This window comes from Sabethes cyaneus, chromosome 1 (genome assembly GCF_943734655.1).
Source record: "Sabethes cyaneus chromosome 1, idSabCyanKW18_F2, whole genome shotgun sequence".
Taxonomy (NCBI): Eukaryota; Metazoa; Arthropoda; class Insecta; order Diptera; family Culicidae; genus Sabethes; species Sabethes cyaneus.
In genome coordinates this window covers 147,940,214-147,963,195 of record NC_071353.1, presented here as the reverse complement: position 1 = coordinate 147,963,195, position 22,982 = coordinate 147,940,214, and the positions used below count along the sequence as shown (strand labels likewise).

The 22,982-nt window shown below is 41.4% G+C and overlaps 1 protein-coding gene across 1 annotated transcript in view; it reads left to right on the top strand.

Moving 5' to 3' along the window:
* Positions 1 to 22,982, top strand: part of LOC128746421 (LIM/homeobox protein Lhx2) — a 47,410-nt gene that overhangs the window by 19,449 nt on the left and 4,979 nt on the right. Inside the window, exons 2-3 of the mRNA XM_053843469.1 lie at positions 14,309 to 14,649; positions 14,718 to 14,843. Coding sequence (XP_053699444.1) covers positions 14,312 to 14,649; positions 14,718 to 14,843 — 464 coding nt within the window. The 5' untranslated portion in view covers positions 14,309 to 14,311. The remainder of the gene's footprint in view (positions 1 to 14,308; positions 14,650 to 14,717; positions 14,844 to 22,982) is intronic.

Here is a 22,982-nt window from a genome sequence, read left to right as displayed (position 1 = left end):
TTGTCCACCTGTCCAGAAGCGGTTCAACCACCAGTTCAGTAGTCGTAAAATGGCAAACCGTCCGTCCTTCCGTCCATTCGTCGTGTGCATTACCTTTGCCACGTCTCGGATACTTACACGGTTCTTGACAAATTTATGCCCCTCTCAAGTGGTTAATTAAATAACGAAGGGCGGGCGAAAAAAGCGTCGCCCCCTTCTCGTGCGACTAGCAGTGAGTGTTAGTGCTAAGTTTAGCCAGTCAACCAGCGAGTGGAGCCGAGTGTTTGTTTTACAACCTGCTGCGATTTCGTTGGTGTTGCCCGACCGACGGCACAGCAGCAGCCTGCTGCTGTTTTACCGTCCTGCCTTCGCCACAGCACCAGCAGCAGCAGCAGCAACCGGGGCGGAGAAAAACAGTGGACTACTTTGTGTTTTGCCATAAAATTAATCGCGGTAAGGTCCTTCCCCCTGACGGGGCGCACACAGTGGTGCTCTGCTATGCGTAATTATGGCCTATGGGAAAATTTTCCCTTGCCTGCTTTGTGATTTTTCGTGAAAAACAGTTGACTTTTTTTTATTGTTTCAATTTCATTTTATTTAGGTACTTTGTGGTATACTTTGTTTACTGCGGAAAAATTTAACAGAAAAATGTTTATTAAAAGTTTTTGTTTTCACAAAAACATATTCACATGTTTATTGTTCAACAAGCTGAATAGCACAAGCTTAAGCACTTTTACTGTTTATGAAACATACGACGTTTATCGTAATTGGTGCTCTGATTCACTAGCAAAACATAATCACCGGGCCGGCCCATCAACTAAGTGAAAAAAGAAACAAGTTGTTGATATATTTTATTTTGTCAACAGCAAAACTTTACCACACACGCAGCGAGCGACCGAAGTAACGTCGTTTTCCATTTCGGTTCGGTTAGCAAATTTTGTTTGCCAAAACAATAAACCAACCTGTTGAGCTGAGCTGAGTGAGCCTTCTTGCCTGTCATCAGCAGCAGCAGCAGGTCATCGCTGCGCTGCGTTGCACTGCTGGCACGATGGCGGGTGCAAATATTTTCCCTTCAATAAATTTGATTTATTTACGGTGTCAATACTCATTGCACATGCCTTCTCGTGATGATGATAGGCAGCAAACAACCAATCACAGCAACAAACGTGTGTGTGTGTTTGCCATAATGCCAATCGGCGGAGACCGACCGACGGAGAGAGAAAGTAAACAAACAAATCTGAGCAAATAAAATAATTCTCCGCCACCGGCGCGTCACCCCGTCTGGCCTACTGATGCTGCATTTCTTGGGGATTGATCGGCAATTGCCTGCCTGTCCGGCAAGGCAAGCAAGGTTTGTATAGTTCCGCTCCATCAAATCCATCAATCAAATTGGTTTCTTACCCGTGGAAGCTAATTATCAGCCTTCCTTGTTGATTATTCCAAATGGTAATAATCCAATGCAAATGTGTACTATCAGGGTTGTTTATTTACTTTTTGTCCCCGGCATTCTCCGATCGAAGCAAGCGGCGGTGGAGGTGTGAGTCGATTTTTCATAAAGTTCTACATACGTTAATCTTGATTTACTTATAAAAATAAGCTAATTTTAAACCTCGTCTAAGGTTCAGATAATCTTCGAAGCTTGGTTTCATAGCTCCAAAATATCCTTACAGCTTTTTATAAGGCCATTACAAATATTTTATAAAGTTTTTGTCCTTCCGGTGTTGGGCCACTGAAGGGAGGGGGGGTGGTGCAAAAAAAACAAAGATTTTTTTAATCGAGTAAAAAGAAATATTGATTTGAGGTATTTTTACTTAAAGTTTAAACGTGAAAACCAAATCTATTCTTGCTTGTAATATATACGTTATTATTTTCCATGCAAAAATCTACGAAAAAAGACAAAAACGAAAGAAAAATTTTTCGGCCGATTTTCGGAAATTTCGTTGTTCGAATTTTCATTTCTGTTTCGTGCTAGAGGCATTAACTCAGCTCGTACACTCATTTTTTTAATTTTTCAGGCTGCAGAACCCACAGACAATTGATTTTATGAAAAAAAATTAACTCAAATCCTACAAATTATTTTGTGCCCCTCGATTTTTCAAGCCAATTTCCAAGCGGGGGGGGGGGGGGGGATGTTGACAAAAACTTTTGAAATTATTTGCAATGGCCTAAGTTTTAAAATATTTATCTCCAATAATTTACTGTTTATCTTTTACCTTTTGAAACGTGCTTTTACATTTTACTTTTAATTTTTAACTGTTCACTTCAAATTAGAGGTGTGCGCCGATCAGATTATCGGCGGCGGCGTAGGAATCATTTTTATTCGGCGGCGGCGGCGTCGCTATTATCGGCGGCGACGTGCATCGGCGTGCGAGTTTACACCGTTAAATTACCGCATTTTGTATAAGTTTAAGCAAAATCTTTTTAAAATCAAACTAAAGTTGACAAGTAAAACAAATCTCAATAATGCTTATTTTGTGAATGATTTTTAATGACCCTTAAATCTTTGAATAATTTGTTATTTGTATGTTTGCGAATACGCGATATGGTAGACACTAGTATGTAAAAGTACAGAACAGAAGTGGAAATCCGAACGATTCGGCGATCAAAACTGGTAACAGAGTTTTTTTTTGTTTTTATTTATCTTTGGGAAGGGTTTCTCATAGAAGCGAATAACAGCAATATAAGCAGAACGCTCGCTGCTAATCGCATAGCAGCTTTCACATGCTTTCGTATGCGTAAACTGACTCTCTACCCCAGGTTCGCTAGTATCTGTAGAAAGTAGCATATACGTGTTTGAATTTCTACTTCCACTTCTGTGGTGAAGGCAGGGAAGATTGGGATACGCACCCCATCTTTCGATTTTATGCCGTACATATGAGCTTCCGATTGCTACAGATCGAATTTAAATTTCAGTTTTCTGCCAATGTGTTTTTTTAAATTAAGGGATATTACATGCATTGCGTATAATAGACGGCGCCTAAAACTAGGCGGGTGAAATCGGCAATGTTGCAAATCGAGCAAGAAGTAAAGTAAGCCCATGCGAGTGAGTATAAGCAGCATCCAGCGCTTACGCAACTGACGCAAGCGTACGATAAGCAACCACCGATGCTGTGTGCATACTTCCTGCTACCTACTTACTAGCGAGCGCACAGCCTCGAAATGTCTTTCTGCATAACCCGCTCACAAACCCAACAACTTGTGAGAAGCCAACAGCCCGTGTGGGCTAGCGGCATACTTGGATATATGGATACTTATTTTCAGTATTGGGCACCGCTAATTCACTAATTCGCTAACCGACCAATCGAGAAACGCTAGTTATACTTTATAATTTATACTCAGACTAGCCGAATTGTTGCTGGTCCATAATACCAAATGAAGTGCCGCTGTTTATTTTAAAATTAATAAACTGTAAAGCATTTTATTCATTATATCCCGCATTTTGCACCTTACTGGACACCGCAGTCTAAAAGTGCGACTGGCACAAAAAGTGCGACAATGCGAATGCTGTGAGTAAGAAAGAGAAAGACTGACAATTGCAATGTGGCTGTTTTGTTTTGTCATATACATTGGCATTAGAGAAAATAATCTGGATTAATCCAGGTACAGCTGTAAAGCACAATAATAGGTTTCGATCTTAGTTAAATTAAGAAAAGTCATGTAATATATACAAATTAGTAATAAGTTGTACAGTGATAGATTACAATGCAAGTTGTTGCGATATATTCAAATATAAACAGTGACTGTTAATTTGCAGTTTGCGATTAGTGATTAGCGAAATTTCCACAATTATCGAGCAAATTGTATCGGTTAGCGAATTAGTGAATTACCGGTGCCCAACACTGCTTATTTTGCATTTTTTTCTTTTTTGTTCACCTTACGTCCTCACTTACACACGCGGATAAGACTGCGAGCCCTGAGCTGCTTGGATTGCAATGACGAGCGAGAGAAATACACACTCGCAAAAACTTGTCGCAGTGCATGAAAAAATAAGAGCGAGAGTCTGTAGGAGATACTCATGCCGGCGTGTTCGTTAGAACTAAAACGCGCGTGTGAGAAAATTAGACCACACGAGTGCGGTCTTGCAACACTGGAAATCAGTATGGGGGTGAGACCGGCACTTAATTTTGGCACCAGTCAGTTTACAACCGCGAAATGAAAAGCAATACTAGCTCTCACCATTCCGCTCTTTCTCCTCACTCTAAAAATTTCATTACTTTCTTCTACCGTCTCTTCGTCAATTGTAAAAGAACTACAGTTTCAAAAATATTCCTTTTCCTTTTTCTCAAGCTGTGATTAGTTTACAAAGCTCAAAAGTTATAAAAATCTTTGCCTTTCTGAGAGAAAGGTACATAAAGCTTGAAAATCTTGTTTTTACAGGAGTGTTCGATCATTTTTCGGTCACTTCCCTTGGTCGGATCATTACAAAATTAGTATCAAAATAAACGAAAAAGACTGCAGAATCAAAATCTGAAATAAAAAATTTGACTCTTTCAAAAATGTTGGTCGCTTATGTCTCCTTAAAAAGAAATGAGCACCGGAAAGCAAGACAAAAGTTTGACAGAAAACGTCATGCTAAAGTTCGTTTACGTTAGGTTCTTCGATTCGCACTCAGTTGGACGAATGGTAACACTCAGGGTACAGCAACACGGCAGTTTAATTGAATCTAAATTAACGGGAAATTAGCAATCATTGACTTTTCATCGGAGAGCCCAATTTCGGAAGCAGTTTTTCGCCCAAAAACGGGGTTCTGTTTGTTAAAATGTAAATACTGCATTCTTCTTGCCAATCTGAGCACAGCGAATACATTTTTATAAACAGTATTTTTGTTTCAAACAAAAAAACTGCTTTTGAAATTGGCAGAATCGATGACTGCCAATTTCACCTTAAAGGTACATTATAAGAATGATTTCACAAAACGGGTTCACTATGTGGTGTCAACATGTTGACCCGCATTTTTGTCACATTTTTGTTGGACTATATCGTCGGCGTGGGTAAATGGCTTCGGCGACGTGGGAAAAAGGACCTAGGCGGCGCGCCGGTTTTAAATCATCGGCGGCGGCGGCACGTGCAAAAGTGTCGGCGGAGGCGGCGCGGCGCGGCGGCGCACACCTCTAATGCCTGCAACTCGCGGTTCATTTGCCTACGTCACTCTCTGCTTTCCATTTGTACTCCGTCATAAGTCGTCCACCATAAACACCTTTTGTTCAAATACGGTAAGTGTACGTATGTTTTTCGTAAGCAAAGTTACGATTTAAAGTCTGTAGTGGTCTGATTAACGTTCCGTACGTAGTCAGCTTCATGCTGCGGCGTATGCTCCTTGATCGAAGCGTCTTGCGGAGCGAGAAGTAGGCTCGAATTTCAGCTTGAATGTGTAGTTGAATTTTTGTAGAAAAAATATTTGTAAAACTATATTTGCAGCTGATAAAATAAATTAGTACCATCTAAAAACATTCGTAGGCCTTATTTCTACCGCAAATGTTGCTATTACTAACCGTTCGTGCTTGGTACGAGAATACATTCGTAGCACATTTTGCACCAGACCGCATTTGATGCACGGTTATTGTCGGACATCATTATCGACGAGATTGGGCTGCAAAGATTGTATGTACGAGACAAAATACTTCAGCAATTATGACCTGCTTTATGTGCAGTCGTCGTGGTTCTGTGGTTTGTGGCGTCGTCGGTTATTCGTACAGCAATCTGACAAACGGGTTCAACTTCGTTATATAAAATAACGTTACGTAAGGGGACAGGGGCAGGGGCGTTAAAAATCACTAAAATCTGCGTTATGAGATTAATGGAATGTTTCCATAAAAAGAAAATCATTTCACATATCACAAAATCGACTCTCCGCTGTAGTAGGTGCATCCGTATGTCGGAAATGCATCATAGTAACCCTACCTGCAGCACCCAACCGGACGGACGGACAGACAGGAGATGCATCATGCATGCACTCCGGTAACGTCAAAGCAGCCAGAGCCTACTGGAAGCAGAGAACGAAAATGAATGCAATTTGTAGCTCAGGCGTGAAACGATAACACGACGGTTTTTTTTGCCTTTTCTGGACCTCGTTCGTCGTTGTCAACTTCGCAGCATCGCGATGTCTAGGACTGCAGCAGGCGGTGTTATGATGTGACGCTTGCAGCAGCAGAGCACAGTGCCATCCGATGTGTTAGGCATATTTTTCGCCGCAGGCGCAGGTATCCTGTGACACATATCGTTAATTTGAACGGTGATGCATCGATGTGTAGGCGTGAGCGATAGGACATCCCGTCTTTTTTCGCCAAACTTTTGCAGTAAATTATTTACTTGTAGGGAAGTTAGTTTACAAGAAATTGATTGATTCATAGAACCTATAATGAGGTTATTTAACGTATCATTCTACTACCCATACACCGGTTTTAAAGTAATTCAGCATGTTGTTAATCTTCCAAGTATAAGTAGGTTAATGGTGCGAACTGAAAACAAAACCACTTATATGGAGGAGGATTCATCAACCGTGTTTTTCTTTTCGATTGCAACCAAAACAGACATCATCCTAGCAGCCAGCAGCAGCAGCAGTTAGTTGAGAGGTTCGCCTTCCACACCGCAACATCCTCCCCCCCTTTTTCAATGGTAAGCAATTAGCGCCTTTCTCGAATCGTTCTCGTGCGTCGTGAATGTTTCTCGTTTATATTTCTTATTCTATATCATCATCCCGTGTTGGTCTTCTGACGCTAATAATGGCGTAAACATATATCCTACACTCATTACCTCCGTGCATGAATGTGCTGCTCGGTCCCTTAAGACGTGTAAGCACGATTTACACGCAACACGGTGGTCGACCCATTGAGTGTGGTTAAATACTTAACGCAAAGGGTCTTCACATTCCGTGCATCAAATGGCGACCAGAATGATGATCCTTCTGCTGCCGCTGCTGATGCCGGAGATGATGACGATACCAGACCGCTTCATTCGTTATTCGTTGCCACTCTTACAAACGGCCGAGTGCCATTTGTTAACTTAATTTGTTTGCATCGCAGTAGGCTAATATCCCATTCCGACTGTCAGTGGGGACGTACGAAATGTGTGTGTGGCAATGTAATTAATGGCTAATTACCACGCACCCGTCCGTTCGTTCGTCTAGAGAAAAACCGTTTCGCTGATCCGTTACCAATCGGATGGACCAGATGCTGGGCGCTAGCGCCAGCGTAAAAATCTTTTACCAAAAGTCTGTTTTAAACCCGTTAAAAAAGTACTCATGAAAGAGTGGAAAATGACGCTTTGATTACGTTGTCATTTTGGAAAATTTCAATTCACCGCTGAGCTGAGCTGATGAGTGTCAAATTGCACCCAGTCGGTCGTCTGTTTGCCTCTTGTATCGCCAGATGTCACTCCGGAAAGTATAGTGATTTTGACACCTACCCGTGCCGAATGCTGACTGTTCCGCCGGCAGAGACGGGGAACCCTTCGCTGGGGATACAGAAAAAAAGCGGACTCAAAATTCATCACACACTGCCTGGCCACGTCAAGTACAACTGGCCGTGCCAGCATCAGCAGCCAGCGAAACGGAATGGACCGGAACCACCAGATTCGCGTTCGCGTTCAGAGTAATAATTTCGTTTATTGAATTACACCGATTTTTAACTCTCAAATTGCCATTCGTAACTGTGCCGTTACCAACCGACCGGTCAGTTCTGTGATGGGATTCGGTGCGAGCGAATTTCCAAGCAAAAAAATAAACAACGACGAGTCTGCAACAGCAGACTGATGCTGCTGTCGTCGGCAGCAATGTTTGTGACCGGGATATCAAATGACATTATTTGCGCTTCACCTCTCCGTCGTCCGTTTCGTTTCGTCCGCGCACCGCACCGCTTTTGGGAGGGCTAGCTGACCGGGCTCCGGCACTGCTGTCGGTATGCCTGGTGCAATGCTTTTTTAATTACATTAATTGCAAACGTCGTCCTCGTCAGCAAATGTCATCATCAACAACGTGGAGGAAGTTTTTCTCATCGGAATTCGGATGGTGTGTTCCTCCTACTTAGGCGGCACCAGTGCCGGTGTACATGTCTTGACCGTTAAGGTGTGCTTCAGAACTCAGACTCTCCAGCCTTAGCAGTTTTCACTGACTGTACCAAACGTTCCAAAACTCCGCCCGAGTATGCCGTCGTTTTTCGGTGGTATGAATCGATCCACAAAGGTCATGGTGAGCCAATCGAGCAACGGAAAGGAACCGTAGAACTATTGCGCGAGTCCGGAGTAAGTTTGCAGTAAGCAAAATTAATTTCTATCCGTCACAAATAACATAAGAAGGCATATGGAATTGTGTACAGTTGGCGCATTTCGTTAATGGTTGTTTCAGGAGTTTTCATGAAAAATGTAGCGATGATATCGTTCGACCAGATAACCTGACCTCGGTAGGTTCGGAGAAAGTCGCAACCCGTTAACATAAAGAAAATAACATAAAGAATTAAAATACGATCTGCGGTGCTGATGTACATCAATTCACACGCACGCATTCAAATGAGAGGATTTTCACACATTTTTGAGAAGTTTTGCATTCTCCCAATCAATTTTATTCTGAAGGTAGATAGAATGCATTGCTACACTCGAATCGTTGCTCTTTTCATTCTCCACAGCTTTATTATGTTCTTAGAGGAGAGTATTCCTTACCTTTTTCTGTTCTTTTTTTTCTTTTTACTTTTTCTTTCTTTGTTTTTTATATTTTTTCTAAAATATTTTCTATTTTTTCTGTAATTTTTTGTATTTTCTTTTGCTTCTTTTTGTTTTCTTTTCTTTTCCTTTCTTTTTCTCTTTTTTTATTCCATTTCCATTTTTTCAGTTTGTACCTTCCATTCTTTCTACTTTACTTTACTTCACTTATTTCTCTTTTTTTTCATTATTCCCCTTTTTTGCTTTTCTTCTTGTTCTTTTTCTCTCTCCTCTTTCATCTACTTTTCTCTTTTCTCTTCGTTTTCTCAGTCCTTTTTCTTTGTTCGTTTAGTTTCTTTGTTTCTTTTAATGTTTTTCTACTATTTTTATTCTTTATTTCAGAGTTTTTCAGCCTGCGGCTTCTTATTTTTCCTTTTCCCTGTTCTTTTCTCTTCATTTCACTCTCCTATTTTCTTTTTCTGTTCCTTTACTTACTTTTCTTTCCTTTTTCTGTTCGTTGTTCGCTTCTTTTCCTTTTTCTTTATCGTCCGCCTCTTTTTTCTTTTTCTCTTCGCTAGTTTTTCTTTTCACTTCTTTTCACTGTACTCTTCTCTGTCTTTCTTTTCTATTTTTTATATTTTCTCTTCTTTTCTTTCCTTTTTTCAGCTTTGACTTTTAATTTTGTCTCTTTTTCTGGCCTTTTTTATTTTATTCCTTTCTTAATTCTTCTTTGTACATTTCTTTTACCCCGTTTTTCTTTCTTTTCCATGCAAAAATCCTTTCGAAATGGAGTCAAAATCAAAGTAATTTTTTTTTGCCGATTTTCGGAAATTACATCGTTTAAACTTTTACTTTTGTTTCGTGCTAGAAGCGTTAACACTCCGCACACTCATTTTTCGAGTTCTTTAGGCTGTAAAACCCACAAATAAAACTGATTTTATACGAAAAGTTTTTACTCAAGTTCAACAGATTTTTTTATGCCCCCCCGATTTTTAAAGGGACGAATGCTTTTTTATGCTTATGCTTTTTTCTTCGTTTCTTCATTCTTTTATCTTCTTTTTTTCTTTCATTTCCATCTATTTTTTCTCCATTTTTCACTATTCTCATATTTTCCTCTTCTGTAATGTTTCCATTTCATCTGCTTTTCTTTTCTTCTTACTCCGACAATCTTCTTTTTTTCTTTTTTTTTCATTTTTCGTCTTTCTTTTTATCTTATCTTTATTTTCTCCCCTTCTCTTCTTCATTCTATGTTACACTTCTCCGCTTTTCCATTTTCATTTACATTTTTTTCGTTTCCTAATTCTCTTCTTTCCGTTTTTCTCTAATTATTTTTTCATTATCCTCTCCTTTTTCCTTTGTCTTCTTTATTCTCGTTTTTTACATTTACCTCTTATTGTTTTTTGCCTTCTTTTCTTTTTTTCCTCTTTTTATTTTATTCTTATTTTTATCTGTTTAGTCCTTTTCTATCTTCTTTCCCATTTTCTCCTCTTTTCTTCTTTCAATTCACTTCACTTCATTTCACTCCACTCCTCTCCGCTCCCCTCTACTCCACTCTACTCTACTTTACCCTACCCTGCTCTGGCTCTGCCCTCTGGTTCTTGCTCTGGCTCTGGGGCTCTGGATCTGGCTCTGTGTCTGACTCTAACTCTGGCTTTGGTTCTGACTCTGGCTTTGGCTCTGATTCTGGCTCTCGCTCTGGCTCTGGTTCTGTCTCTCGCTCTGGCCCTGGCTCTGGCCTTTGGCTCTGACTCTGACTCTAACTCTGGCTGTGGATCTAGCTCTGGCTCTGATTCTGGCTCTGATTCTGGCTTTGGCGCTGGAGCTCTGATTCTGACTCTGGCTCTGGTTCTGACTCTGGCTCTAGCTCTAACTTTGGCTCTCGTTGCGGCTCTGGCCTCTGATTCTGGTTCTGGATCTGACTCTGTCACTGGCTCTGGCCTCTGGCTTCGGCTCTGACTCTAGCTCTGACTCTGGCTGTGGCTTTAGCTCTGACTATGGCTCTATCATCTGGCTTTGGCTCTAGCTCTGGGGCTCTGACTCTGACTCTGGGGCCCTGGCTCTGGCTGCTTAGTCTGGCTCTGACTCTGGCTCTGGATCGGGCTCTGGGGTTCTGGCTCTGGGGCTCTGACTGCGGCTCTGGTTCTGACTCTGATTCTGGCGCTGGGGCTCTGACTCTGGCTCTAGCTCTAACTTTGGCTCTCGCTATGGCTCTGGCCTCTGACTCTGACTCTAACTCTGGCTCTGGCTCTAACTTTGGTCTTGACTCTGGATCTGGCTCTGGGGCTCTGGTACTGGGGCTCTGATTCTGACTCTGGCGCTGGGGCTCTGACTCTGGCTCTGGGGCTCTAATTCTGACTCTGGCTCCAGTTCTGGCCTCTGACTCTGACTCTAACTTTGGCTCTCGCTGTGGCTCTGGCCTCTGACTCTGGCTCTGGATTTGACTCTGTCACTGGCTCTGGCCTCTGACTACGGCTCTGACTCCAACCCTAACTCTTGCTTTAACTCTTACTCTGGTTCTAGCTCTGACTTTAGCTCTGACTCTGGCTACGGCTCTGTCTCTGGCTCTGGGGTTCTGACTCTGACTCTGGTTCTGGCCCTGGCCTCTGGCTCTGGTTCTGGTTCTGGGGCTCTGACTTCGGTTCTGGCTCTGGGGCTCTGATTATGGCTTTGGCTCTGACTCTGGCTTTTGGGCTCTGGCTCTGGCTCTGGGGTTCTGACTCTGCCTCTGGCTTCTTACTCTGACTCTGACTCTGGCCCTGGCTTCTTACTCTGACTCTGGCTCTGGCTCTAACTTTGATTCTGACTTTGGCTCTGCTATATGTATTAATTTGTATCTGGCTTTGGCCTCCGACTCTAGCTGTGACTTTGGCTCTGACTCTGGTCTCTGGTCTGGCTTTGATTCTGACTCTGGCTCTGGCTGTCTCTGGGCCAGGCTTCTGGTTCTGGCTCAGGCTCTAGCTCTGCTTTGCTCTGCTCAATTCAATTTTATGTATTAATTTCTTGAAACTACGATAAATCGATTAAAAACTGTCTCAACCCGGCTAAATGAGGATAAACAGCTTGAACTTCTTATTAAAACTGAAAAGCTGGACACTGAAATATTACCAACTTTACGTTGTACATTTGGTGCATATGCGCACTTATGATCACTTTTTGCTTCGAAATAATTACGGTTTTGTGTGGAAAGGTTCAAAAGTCACTCACCTTTCGCCGAAAAGCTACGCCATAAAGAGAGGGTAACAGCGACACTCGCTGGTTTCATTTCGTCAAGCTAATATTATGCTGCCATTATCACCAATCATTATTAAACTGCCATCGGCCATCGGTCAACTGCATTTCGGGGAACACACCTTCGGAATCATTCTGCATTGAGTGAATTCCTAACACTTTTTGCAAACAACAACAACAATCGTAACAGTCACTACACTTATTATTGGATCATTCTTTAACTTTTTGACTACAATCCTTTATCTTGAAACGGATGTTTTTGGGGTGGCACGCTTTCTGCACTGTATCAGTGAGACAAATTTTTTTAATGTTCTATTGAAAAATACCTTTATATGGAAGCTCATAAATGAACACCTGAAAAGAAAAAAACGAAAATAAGTTAGGGCGATGTGTTTGAATACGAATTTGTTATTGCTTTTGATTGGAACTTTAAAACAAAAAATAATACTAAAAGTACAATTGTTTCCCGTGGCCCAGACAGAACTGCACTTTTCTTTTGACCTTTTGAAATTTATTGCACCTTATTTGCATTTCATTTTAGGACAGAGGAAAACCCCTGCATGGTTTTTTTTGTCTAATGAAGTCCCGCAAGGCTTTCCTGTATTCCTTATTCTATTTGCGATAGCAATACAAGTCGAGTGTTCCCCTTAATCCTATTCTCCTAATTGGGAAAGTCACTGGGAAGACCGAAGTTCTAACTTTTATCCCCCGAGTAGAGTTTTACCGATACAAATTACACATCGCTACGGTTGAAATCCTATCGTCCGTTAACAACACCGACAAAAAAAAAGAAACACCAGGCTCTGATAACTGGTTAACCACCACCAAACCCGTACGAACTTCCAACCGACCGGACCGACGGACGCGACAGGACTTGGACGAGTGTTATTCAATTATCCTATTTTTGCGTTGGAGCTTTTGCTTACCGCTCGGTAAATGGACACACCGTGTCAGTGCGATATGGTGGTAACTGATGCGCATTTTTTTCGATGTGATGGTGGAGCACCACCGTGTGGTGGTGGTGGCGGGTAAATTGAATCCACAGTTGACACATCAGATTTAATTGCTGCAACCGACGAACGACGATACGAGTTCCGATACGCTTTGACAGACAGACTACAATAGAAGCATAAAGTGGTGATAAAACTAGCTAAGAAATGACTGCAGAAGTTTCGTTGACATCAACTCATCTAATATTTATCCCACCACCACAAGCCGGTGGAAACCGAAGCTGACTCTATTGAATTTCAATATTTAATAAGGATCAAGTGGTGCCCTCAACGTATCAATTGGTAGCGCGGGTGGAAAAGTTTTGTTCTTTGCTCTCAGCTTTCAAAGCTAGAAACTATTCCACTAAACCACGCGTCTCGAAGTAACAAAGTTCCTCCTGTTGGAACTATGCTCATCACATATTCATTGCCCTAAAGGGAAAATTCTTGTATAAAATGCGGGTAATCCGAATGGGAAGGAAAGGGTAAAGATGAAGATGTACTTCAATTCGGAGCCAAAGTTGGAGTAGCTAACATAAAGGTAAACATTCCTCAAGCTAGCTGGGATTCCGGGCATAAAATTCCGACTTTGAACTTACCCCCCTCCATCACCTCGTGGCAGAGTGGCTGATCCCAGTTAGAGGGAGAGTGATAATGTTACCTTCGGCAATCCGGTCGGCGTTCGCCGGCCGGTAACCGGGCAGCTGAGCTGCGTCGGGTGCAAATAGTCTGAATTTTCTTACCTCTGCTGAGCGAAATGCTTCTCAGGAAGCTGCCAAAATCGAATTTCTCCGTTGCCGCCGGTGGGAAAAGTTGAATAAACTATTTGCCTGCCACAAGTCTCAAATTAAATTTGGAAGAATGATACACTCACACTCACACTTTTTGGGCAGTTAAAAACGGATTTGTTACTCCCCGAATCGGTTATCGGACACATCAATTGTTTAGTTAAACTTTTTGCTCACAAAAAAAAAACGAACAACCACAGCACAAATTGTCGGAAGAATTGTTTGAATTTCCAATTGATTTTCTGGTCTGGCACAACTGAAAACAACACGAAAAGGGTTTGCCCTTCAATTTGACGTTCGCCGCGAAAAATACCTAGCAGTGAGCATGGCCAACTAGATCGAAAACGCTGGCTGTCCACCCGCCGAAGGGTGGTGATGGGCAGAGTTGGCAAAAAGCGATAAATTTTCTCAACTTGCAGTTGAAATGTTTCACTGAAGGCAGTTAATTAAAAAGTCCTTGTCTCGTTGTTTTTACGTACAATTTTTTACTGCACCGTTTCGCCGTTCGGCCGGTGCTAAAACGCCGGAAACAGCGACCATCCGGGCGGGCTGTCCGCCTGATCGAGGTGGATGCAGTTTCCTTTTCCCGATTGCAACCACTTATCGTCTCCATTAGGAAGATGAAAAAACTTTTACACCTTATCTTGAGAAAAGGAACCACGGTTATTTACGTTTGTTTTTTCTTACTTTCAGCAGATGATGACGATGGACGTCACCAAGCCCGAAGCGCCATCCGGCGCTGCCGGTCTCAGCAGCGGCGGCGGCGGAAGTGTTGCCAGCAACGGGCCCAACTCTCAGCAGTCCCAAAATGGTACGGGTGGTGGTGGTGGTGGTCAGAATCAGGCAGCGGTCAACCAGCAACTGTGCGCCGGTTGTGGAAAACACATCCAGGACCGGTTCCTGCTGCGAGCGCTGGACCTGCTGTGGCACGAGGACTGCCTAAAGTGCGGCTGCTGCGACTGCCGGTTGGGCGAGGTCGGTTCCACACTGTACACCAAGGGCAACCTGATGCTGTGCAAGCGGGACTACCTGAGGTAGGGTTTCACTTTTTTGCGAACACGATCGACCAATTGATGAGTTAATTCAGTTTAAAAAATTCCAGACTCTTCGGCAACACTGGCTTCTGCGCCGCCTGCAACAAAGTGATACCGGCCTTCGAGATGGTGATGCGCGCCCGGAACAACGTGTACCATCTCGAGTGCTTCGCCTGTCAGCAGTGTAACCATCGGTAAGTAATGCAGAAAAACAGAAAAAGTGGTCAAATGTCATAAAATTCATTTATTTACACGCTGGGTACCGGCCACCCGGATGTTTCGATTTCGAGCGTTTTTTCCCATTTGACAGCCAGTAGGGGGAGGAGCAAAAACAATAGAAAAAAAAAGGAAACAAAAGGTTGCGCCAGTGAAGAAAATGACATTTAAAATTCCACCCGTCCGTCGACGGCGTCGACGGTAATGGCACTGGAGGGAAATCAGAAAACCATTTCCGACGCCGCGCACCGGAGTCCGGAACCGGAGTCTTCGACTACCTCCTATTTTGATGAATACATAATGTGACTTATGTGAGCGGGACTGACCTTTCGCGTTTAGTGCAGGGATTCTTGGGTCTCCTTTTTCCGTTTTGGGTGTGTTTCCCAAAGCGAGCTGAACCTAACATTTACAATTTATCATTTCGGCAGTCAACGCTTCCCTCCTACCCTTAGCCATTGTTGTTAGTTGAAATGTAAACCTGGATGGAACGGAGCGACGGGGGTCGGGGGGGATGACCACAGCCGCACGGGCTGTGACAGAATGTCAAAACGATGCGGAAAATTGATTTTCCCTCTTTTTGCTTGATTGTTTTGTGTCTGAGAGGCGACCCACCGGTGCGGTGGAGTGCGGGGAAGTGATTAATGATTAGTTGGAAAGTCTGCTGAATGTTTTTACGAGGACGATTTAGCAAATAAAATAGCGCAGCGCGGGGAAATGGTTGATTAAATTTTATTCCACTACATTCGCGTTCAGCGGATGATGATGATTTAAATTGTCTCCTGCTGTAATTTGGTTTCGGTGGATGATTCAATCACAGTTCCCTCAATGTTTAACAGGAATGCTTTCGTTTTCAATTGGCTGAGGTTTCCATCCCTCACTGTAAAGCCATTGTTGAAGCCAGCCATTGAAGAAATATTCATGACAGAAGCTCTACAGACAAGATAATTAATAGTTTTCCTCGTTATGACTGCATAGCACACATCACTTGACTGAAATTTTTGGAGCGTCTTAAATGTCGGGACTCGGGATACATCACTTGTTTCGAAAAGATTCCTGTTTTCTTGTTGGATGAAATGTAGTTTTCTGGAGAATTCTTTAATTGTACCGTAGTATTCAATATATATTGTTTTTCAACTACGGAAATTATACTGAAAACAGCACAATTTGGCATGAAATAGAAAGTGAATCTAAGTTTGGTTATTTGCTCATTCTTGCTTTTGTTCATTATCGCGAAGAACTATGGAACGTGTGTGAAAGTAACACGCAGTATTGACTTTGCTAAATTCCGAGGCTCTTGTGAGAATATATTCCACTTTACTGGCTGTGGCTCATCACATGAAATCATTTCGACTAACTCGTACGACTCTGTAATTATTGTCATGCTATTATAATCAATAGTTCTTTAAAGAAACTGTATGAGAAAGCTCCTATTAGTCAGTCTCTTGAGAGAAACAGCTTACTGAACGTTACCAATAAATTGGAATTTGGGGTCCGAAGTTTTCGACACGTTCTTCAACATTTCTGGCGTACCACAGGGAAGTAATCTTGGACCAGTGATCTTTTCTCTTTTTATAAATGAGCTATCAGCTCTCTTGGCTGTCGGTCTATTTATGCATGATGCCCCTGCTACGTCAGGCTAGTATATTCACTATTCTGAACTTGCGATACCTGATGTTGCTTCACGTCCTACCAGTTTGGCTTCTTGGTCTGACACAACCTTCACTGCCAGCGGTCCACCTTTCATTTGTAGTACGCCGGCAAGCAGTGTCACGACCCATCCTGGGGCACTTATGGCAAGGACACTTGTACCCCATCGTGTGCCTTATGTATATTATCAGAACGTGGGAGGTTTGAGGACTAAAATGGCCCCTTATGTTATCTAGTTGTGAATATTAAGATGATTAAAATGAAAGATAACGCTTTTAAACGAAAACGGAGAAACCCGAATGACATGCATGCTTCCGAGTTACTAAATCACGTTTCAAGGATGCTGCACGAAAGGAAAGTAAAAGCCAAACGCGAGTATTACGAAAGGAGGTTAAATAGTAACAACCAGAAAATGGCGTGGAAACTAATTAACGACGTGGCAGGAAAGAAATGCAAAGCAGACGATCCTATTGTTTTATGTGAAGGCGCTCAAATGATCGTTTTGGAACTATGCGACCACTGCAAACTTAGATGTTTCTTAGACCCACCTCTTTGAATGAAGTAGTTGATGATGATGATGATGGTCCCACCTCATACCCCTACAACGGTTTGAGCAGGACGGTTTATCTACTTAAGATATTTATAATATAACAATGTAGCCAGGTGGTAAAAGCAAATAACGAGCTGGCTTCTAATACAGACATATCAAACTTTCAAACGAATATCAAAATTTCAGTAACTGTCCAAGGCTCGTCCAAAACGTTTCCAACCCGAAAATTATCTGGACTTGATTAGGAATTGAACCTAATGTTTAGGAGCACAAGCTGGTCAGAGTTGGTTCTAGATAACGATCTAGAACTACGAGGGAGATCCTGCAGAACTTTGGTGCTCGATATACCACTCCGCAACAAAGCGATGGTATACGAGTTCCAAAGTCCACAAGCAAACCCAAGCCTGTCCAGCTTCCGCTCCAAACCCTTTGTTCAGGACTTTAACCTGATCATTCGATTTCCAGATTGTGTATGTCTGTTCTCGCGCGCGTGGCTCAAACATGTGTAGCCTTCTCTAAACTTTTTTAATTAATAATAATAACAATTTCAAATCCATCATCATCAGTGAACATGATAACTTACTATATCCACTAAATATACAAAAAATAAATAAATATACAATCTTCTTAAAAAATACAAAAAAATCGAATTGTGACTATAAAGTAGATTATATGTGTGAAATACAAAGCCTTTTGAATTCCGCCATTGTTGCTGCACGTTTTATTTGTCTAGGCATCGAATTGAAATAGTTCATTCCTTTGTACAACAGAGAGTTCTGTGATCTTCCAAACAAAAAATTTGGTGTTCTTGCATCATTCGCGTTTCTAGTGTTGTACGAATGCAAATCACTTCCTCTTTCAATTCGATCACACAAATATCGAGGCAGCATCCCATTAAGAATTTTATATAGAAACACCATTGTCAAAAAATAAACTCTTTGCTTCACAGAAAGCCATTGCAATGCGTCCAGCATAATATATGAGGAAGTGTATCTATTACATCTTAAAATCAATCGCATAACTTTATTTTGCAAGCGCTGCAACTTCAATATTTGTGTATCGTTTGCGAGGAACAGGATGGATGAACAAAAATCTATATGTGGTGAAATGATTGACTTATATAAAAGAATTTTACTGCTAATCGTCAATTCATTTCTTAAACGGCACAAGACACCGTACTTTTTCGCCATTTTTTTGATGACATTGTCAATGTGAGGCTTAAAGGTTAACTTGTCATCAATGATTACTCCAAGATACTTTATTTCGTTTACGCGATCAATTGCCTCACCATCAATTTCAACATTTACGTTTGGTCTGGAGTTGGCCGAAATAATCAAATATTTTGTCTTGCTAATGTTGAGTTTAAGTTGTTTAAATTTTAGCCAATTCGATAGATAATGTAAATCTTGGTTTAAATGTGGTACAATTTCATTAGGATCCTTAGCCGCAATGAATAGAACAGTGTCGTCAGCAAATAAATTCATGTCACAGAACCGTAAAACTCGTTTCATGTCATTTATATACATGATAAACAAAAGAGGCCCTAATACACTTCCTTGCGGTACACCCAGTGTGTTAGCAAGGGAATCAGAATTCAAATTTTCAAAGCGAGTCTTCTGAGTTCTACCACATAAATAGCTTTCAAACCATTTATATGCTATCCCTGCAATACCAAATCGCTTCAAGGTTTGTAACAATATGGGCCTAGAAATTGTTTCGAAAGCGCGTTTTAGATCCAAAAATACAGCAAGAATAGTCTCTTTAGCTTCGATTTTTTCTTTCCATTTTGCTAGTACCAGATTTAATGCAGTTTCACAAGAGTGTCCCTCTCGATAGCCTGATTGCTCTGGAATCAGCAAATGATTACACTTTAAGTAATTTATTAGCTGGCCTTTAACAATAAGTTCTAGAATTTTCTCTAATGTGTGCAATATGTTAATAGGACGGTACTCTTCGGCTTTATCCGTCCCATTAACTTTGGGAATAGGAATCACAATTGATTCTTTCCAAACCTTAGGCACGTGCCCTGTTTGCAACGATTCATTAACAAGGTCCAGCAAGTCGCGTCCAATGACATGAAAGCAATCTTGTATCACTTTTGCGTTGACATTGTCGATACCCGCCGATTTCTCTAAAGAAAAACAAATATCCTTCAACTCTGCAAAAGTAATAGGGCGAAATCCATCAAATCTGATATTATTAGAAATCGGCTGTATTATTTCGTGAGGTTCACTGACCAAGTCAATACTTTGATTGATCAGCTGAACACTATCAACGAAATAACTGTTAAATTTATTGGCTATTACTTGCGACGATTGTTCTTCTATAGTACATCTATAGTTCAGTAGTAATCATAATCAATCAGTTAGATTCTAAGAAAGCAGCCGGACCAGACTCTGTGCCAGTTTCATTCATTAAAAGACACCATGAGTTCTTCGCATCATTGCTGGTAGACGTATTTAATGAAATCGTCTGTACTGGCCAATTTCCGGACTGCCTTAAAATTGCTCGTGTAATGCCCATCCACAAGTCAGCTGATTCAAAGAACATGAATTACTACAGACCTATATCCACGTTATCTATATTGGATAGGATATTAGAAAAAACTAATCGTGTACAGGACTATGGAGTTTATTACCCGTAATCGTATACTATGCAATCACCAATACGGTTTTCGGCATGGATCTAGTACATTAACTGCATGTCATGAATGAACTAGTAGAAGAGATCTATGAGGCGTTGGATAATAAAAAACACGTGGGTGGACCATCAGTTACTTCGTAAAAAGCTGGAAACATATGGAATTAAACGGAACGTTAAGACATTACTGGAAAGCTATCTTACAAACCGTTATCAATTCGTAACAATTGGAGATGGCAGCCACATATTAACTGGAGTTCCTCAAGGAAGCAATCTAGGTCCTATATTATTCTTGCTCTTCATAAACGATCTAGCAAACCTAAAACACCACGGTAAACTGCGCCTCTTTGCCGATGATACCGCTCTCTTCTATCCCGGCACGGACAGTGGAACTATTCGTAACCAAATCACAAGGACGACCTGAAATTATTGACGGAGTTCTTCGGCGAAAACATGTTGTCCCTCAATTTAACGAAAACTAAGTTCATGATGATACATAGTCCTTGGAGAAGTATTTCGGATCAAGTTCGGAAAAAGTCTCTCATTACGAATTTTTGGGACTTACGTTCCGTGTGGAGTGGAGGACCGTCTATGGTACATCCTCATAGCGCAACAGCCGAGCGGATCTCCAATTTATGCAACCGTCGTGCCTACCTAATAATCCGATAGACAGAAGATATTCCAGTTCATCCACGCCAGGTACAATCGCTTAAGCCGACGATCACATTCATCCCTCACAATCATGCAAGGAAATCAATATTTACAGTGTTGTGCCTAATATTTTTTGATCCTAATAAATTATGCTTAGAATAAAATAGTATGCTTCCTTCAAAGAGATATTTTCTCACTTGAAGCAAACAGTTTGCTGTAATTTTTCTGAAAGAAGGGTAAATTTTATGCCTTTCGGAGGACGAATTTGCAAAGGAATACTAAGTAAAATTTATTCCAAACTATAACGGACTCGAACAAATCGCAGTCCGCATAAATTAGTTGTCATCGATTCTGCAAATTACAAAAGCAGTTTATTAGTTTGAATAAAAAACTACAAGGTATACAGCTGTAAGGGTTGTACGAAAAGGTGACGTAGGACTATATCAGATCATTGGATCAAAGACTAATGTAAACTGCATTTCTGGCATATGTATGTTTAAAAGAATCTGTGAGTGCCATTGTTTAAGTGAATGTTTTAAAGAGAAGAGCGAAATATTCAGATTCAATTCTTCATTGAAATCAATGATGGCTTTGCAAATACCTGGACGGGGGTTCATAAGTACAACGGCCGCAACCAATGAGACATAGAGATTTCTTTTAAAAACCATTTGTGTGCATCATAAAGGTTGAAACAATAATGAATGACCAGCCCACAGCATATTGTATTACATATGATTATGCGTAGCTTGATAGGTTTCAATAATCTTGCTTTAACTCGCTTGTGGCCTTTAAAAGGGCCATTGGTTATAAATAACATTAAAGCCAATAAAATTAAAGCAGCCGCAAATATGACGTGCCATTCGGATGTCCTTCTCTTTTGACATAAATGGCAACAGGCACGTAAGTTAGTGGCGTCAATTCACTATCTCTTGCTCCGAGAAGGTTTTACTAGTTTACTTTCACAGCTTACCGCTTGTTACATAGCAGAAAATATGGCACATACGCGAACATTTCTGTTTTATTTGTAAGAGAGTCCTTATCTTCCAACCACAGGGATGAGGGGCCTCATAAACCATCATAAAATAAATTCATGCCTCCAAAAAAACCCCACATGCCAAATTTGGTTCCATTTGCTTAATTAGTTCTCAAGTGTGTTTTATTTGTTTAGAAGCCCCCATATTAAAAGACGGATGGGTCTTGGTACACCGTAGAAAAAATTCCTGCCTTCTAAAACCCTCACATGCCAAATTTGGTTCTTTTTGCTTGATTAGTTCGCGAGTTTTGAGAAAATTTGTGTTTCATTTGTATAGGAACCCCCCACTTGCGCCCTCCATAATATTGCTCTCTTTTTCCCTTCATAAAATTGATGATCACTTTATCTATCCAACGACATATAAATTGTTCAGTTTCGTTCAGTAGTTTAGTAGTTATTAGCATTTGAAATCTCTCATCCAAACGTTACACTTCTATTTTCGTTTCCAAAAAGTGCTACCCAGTCCCAGAATAGTAAACAAAGACGTAGTCCTACGTCAAAAATTTGTTTATGAAAATATATTCGCTGTGTTCAGATTGGCAAGAAGAATGCAGTGAATACATTTCTATAAACAGAACCCCGCTTTTAGCCCCAAAAACTGCTTCCGAAATTGGGCTCTCCGACGAAAAGTTAATGACTGTTAGTTTCCCGTTGAGTTGCAGCTTTGTTCGATCTATATGGTAGCACCGCCTTCTCTACAGTTGCCTACCGACTATCACCACGCCTCATTTTACTACAATGTCCGACGACCAAGTTGAACAGATCAGCTTTAATTACTCTGCATGTGACTATGATATCTTGAACCCCTATTTTTGCGGACATAAAGTGGAACAATCGACTTTCTAATACCGGCTAAGTAGACCAGATGCTACTTGCTGTCTATGATTCAGTTTGTTAAGAAACGTAAAACTGGTAATAAAGTTCTTCCGTCGGTTAACTTCCAGGTAATAACTTCTCACTCGAGTTCAGAAGTAGCCAATCTCTTAGCTACGGTTTTCGAAAGCGTATTTGGTAAAACATCACCCATCTAGCGCCAGAACTGCTTTGAACATATACCTGCTCCGCTAATATTAAACTACTGGAATATCAAGAACCGGACCGCAACAACTCCCGTTATGTGTAACGACAAGGAAGGGAACCTGATTACCGAAAGGTCGATGATGGCCAGGCGTTGTAAACAACATTTCTATATATTTTAGAATGGTAAACAAGATGGAGCTGTCAACAGAAACAGGACAATCCATCAATCCATCAGGTTATAGTAAAAGTATGGACTGAGCAGAAACTACCTACAAACTGGCTGGAAGACCTCTTGTGCCTCATCTACAAAAAGGTCATCGACTCGAATGCAGCAATTATCGAGGCATTACTCTCCTCAATTCTGTACACGAAATACTATCCCGCACCCTGTTACTCAGACTGAGGCCGTTGCAGGTATCCTTTGTTGGTGCATACCAGTACGGTTTTCGAGAGGGACGCTCCACGCCGGATCAAATGTTCACCTTGCGATAAATCCTCGATAAGTTCCGAGAATTCAACTCGCAGGCCCACCACTTGTTCATAGACTTCGAGGCGACGTACTATTCAGTTAAACGA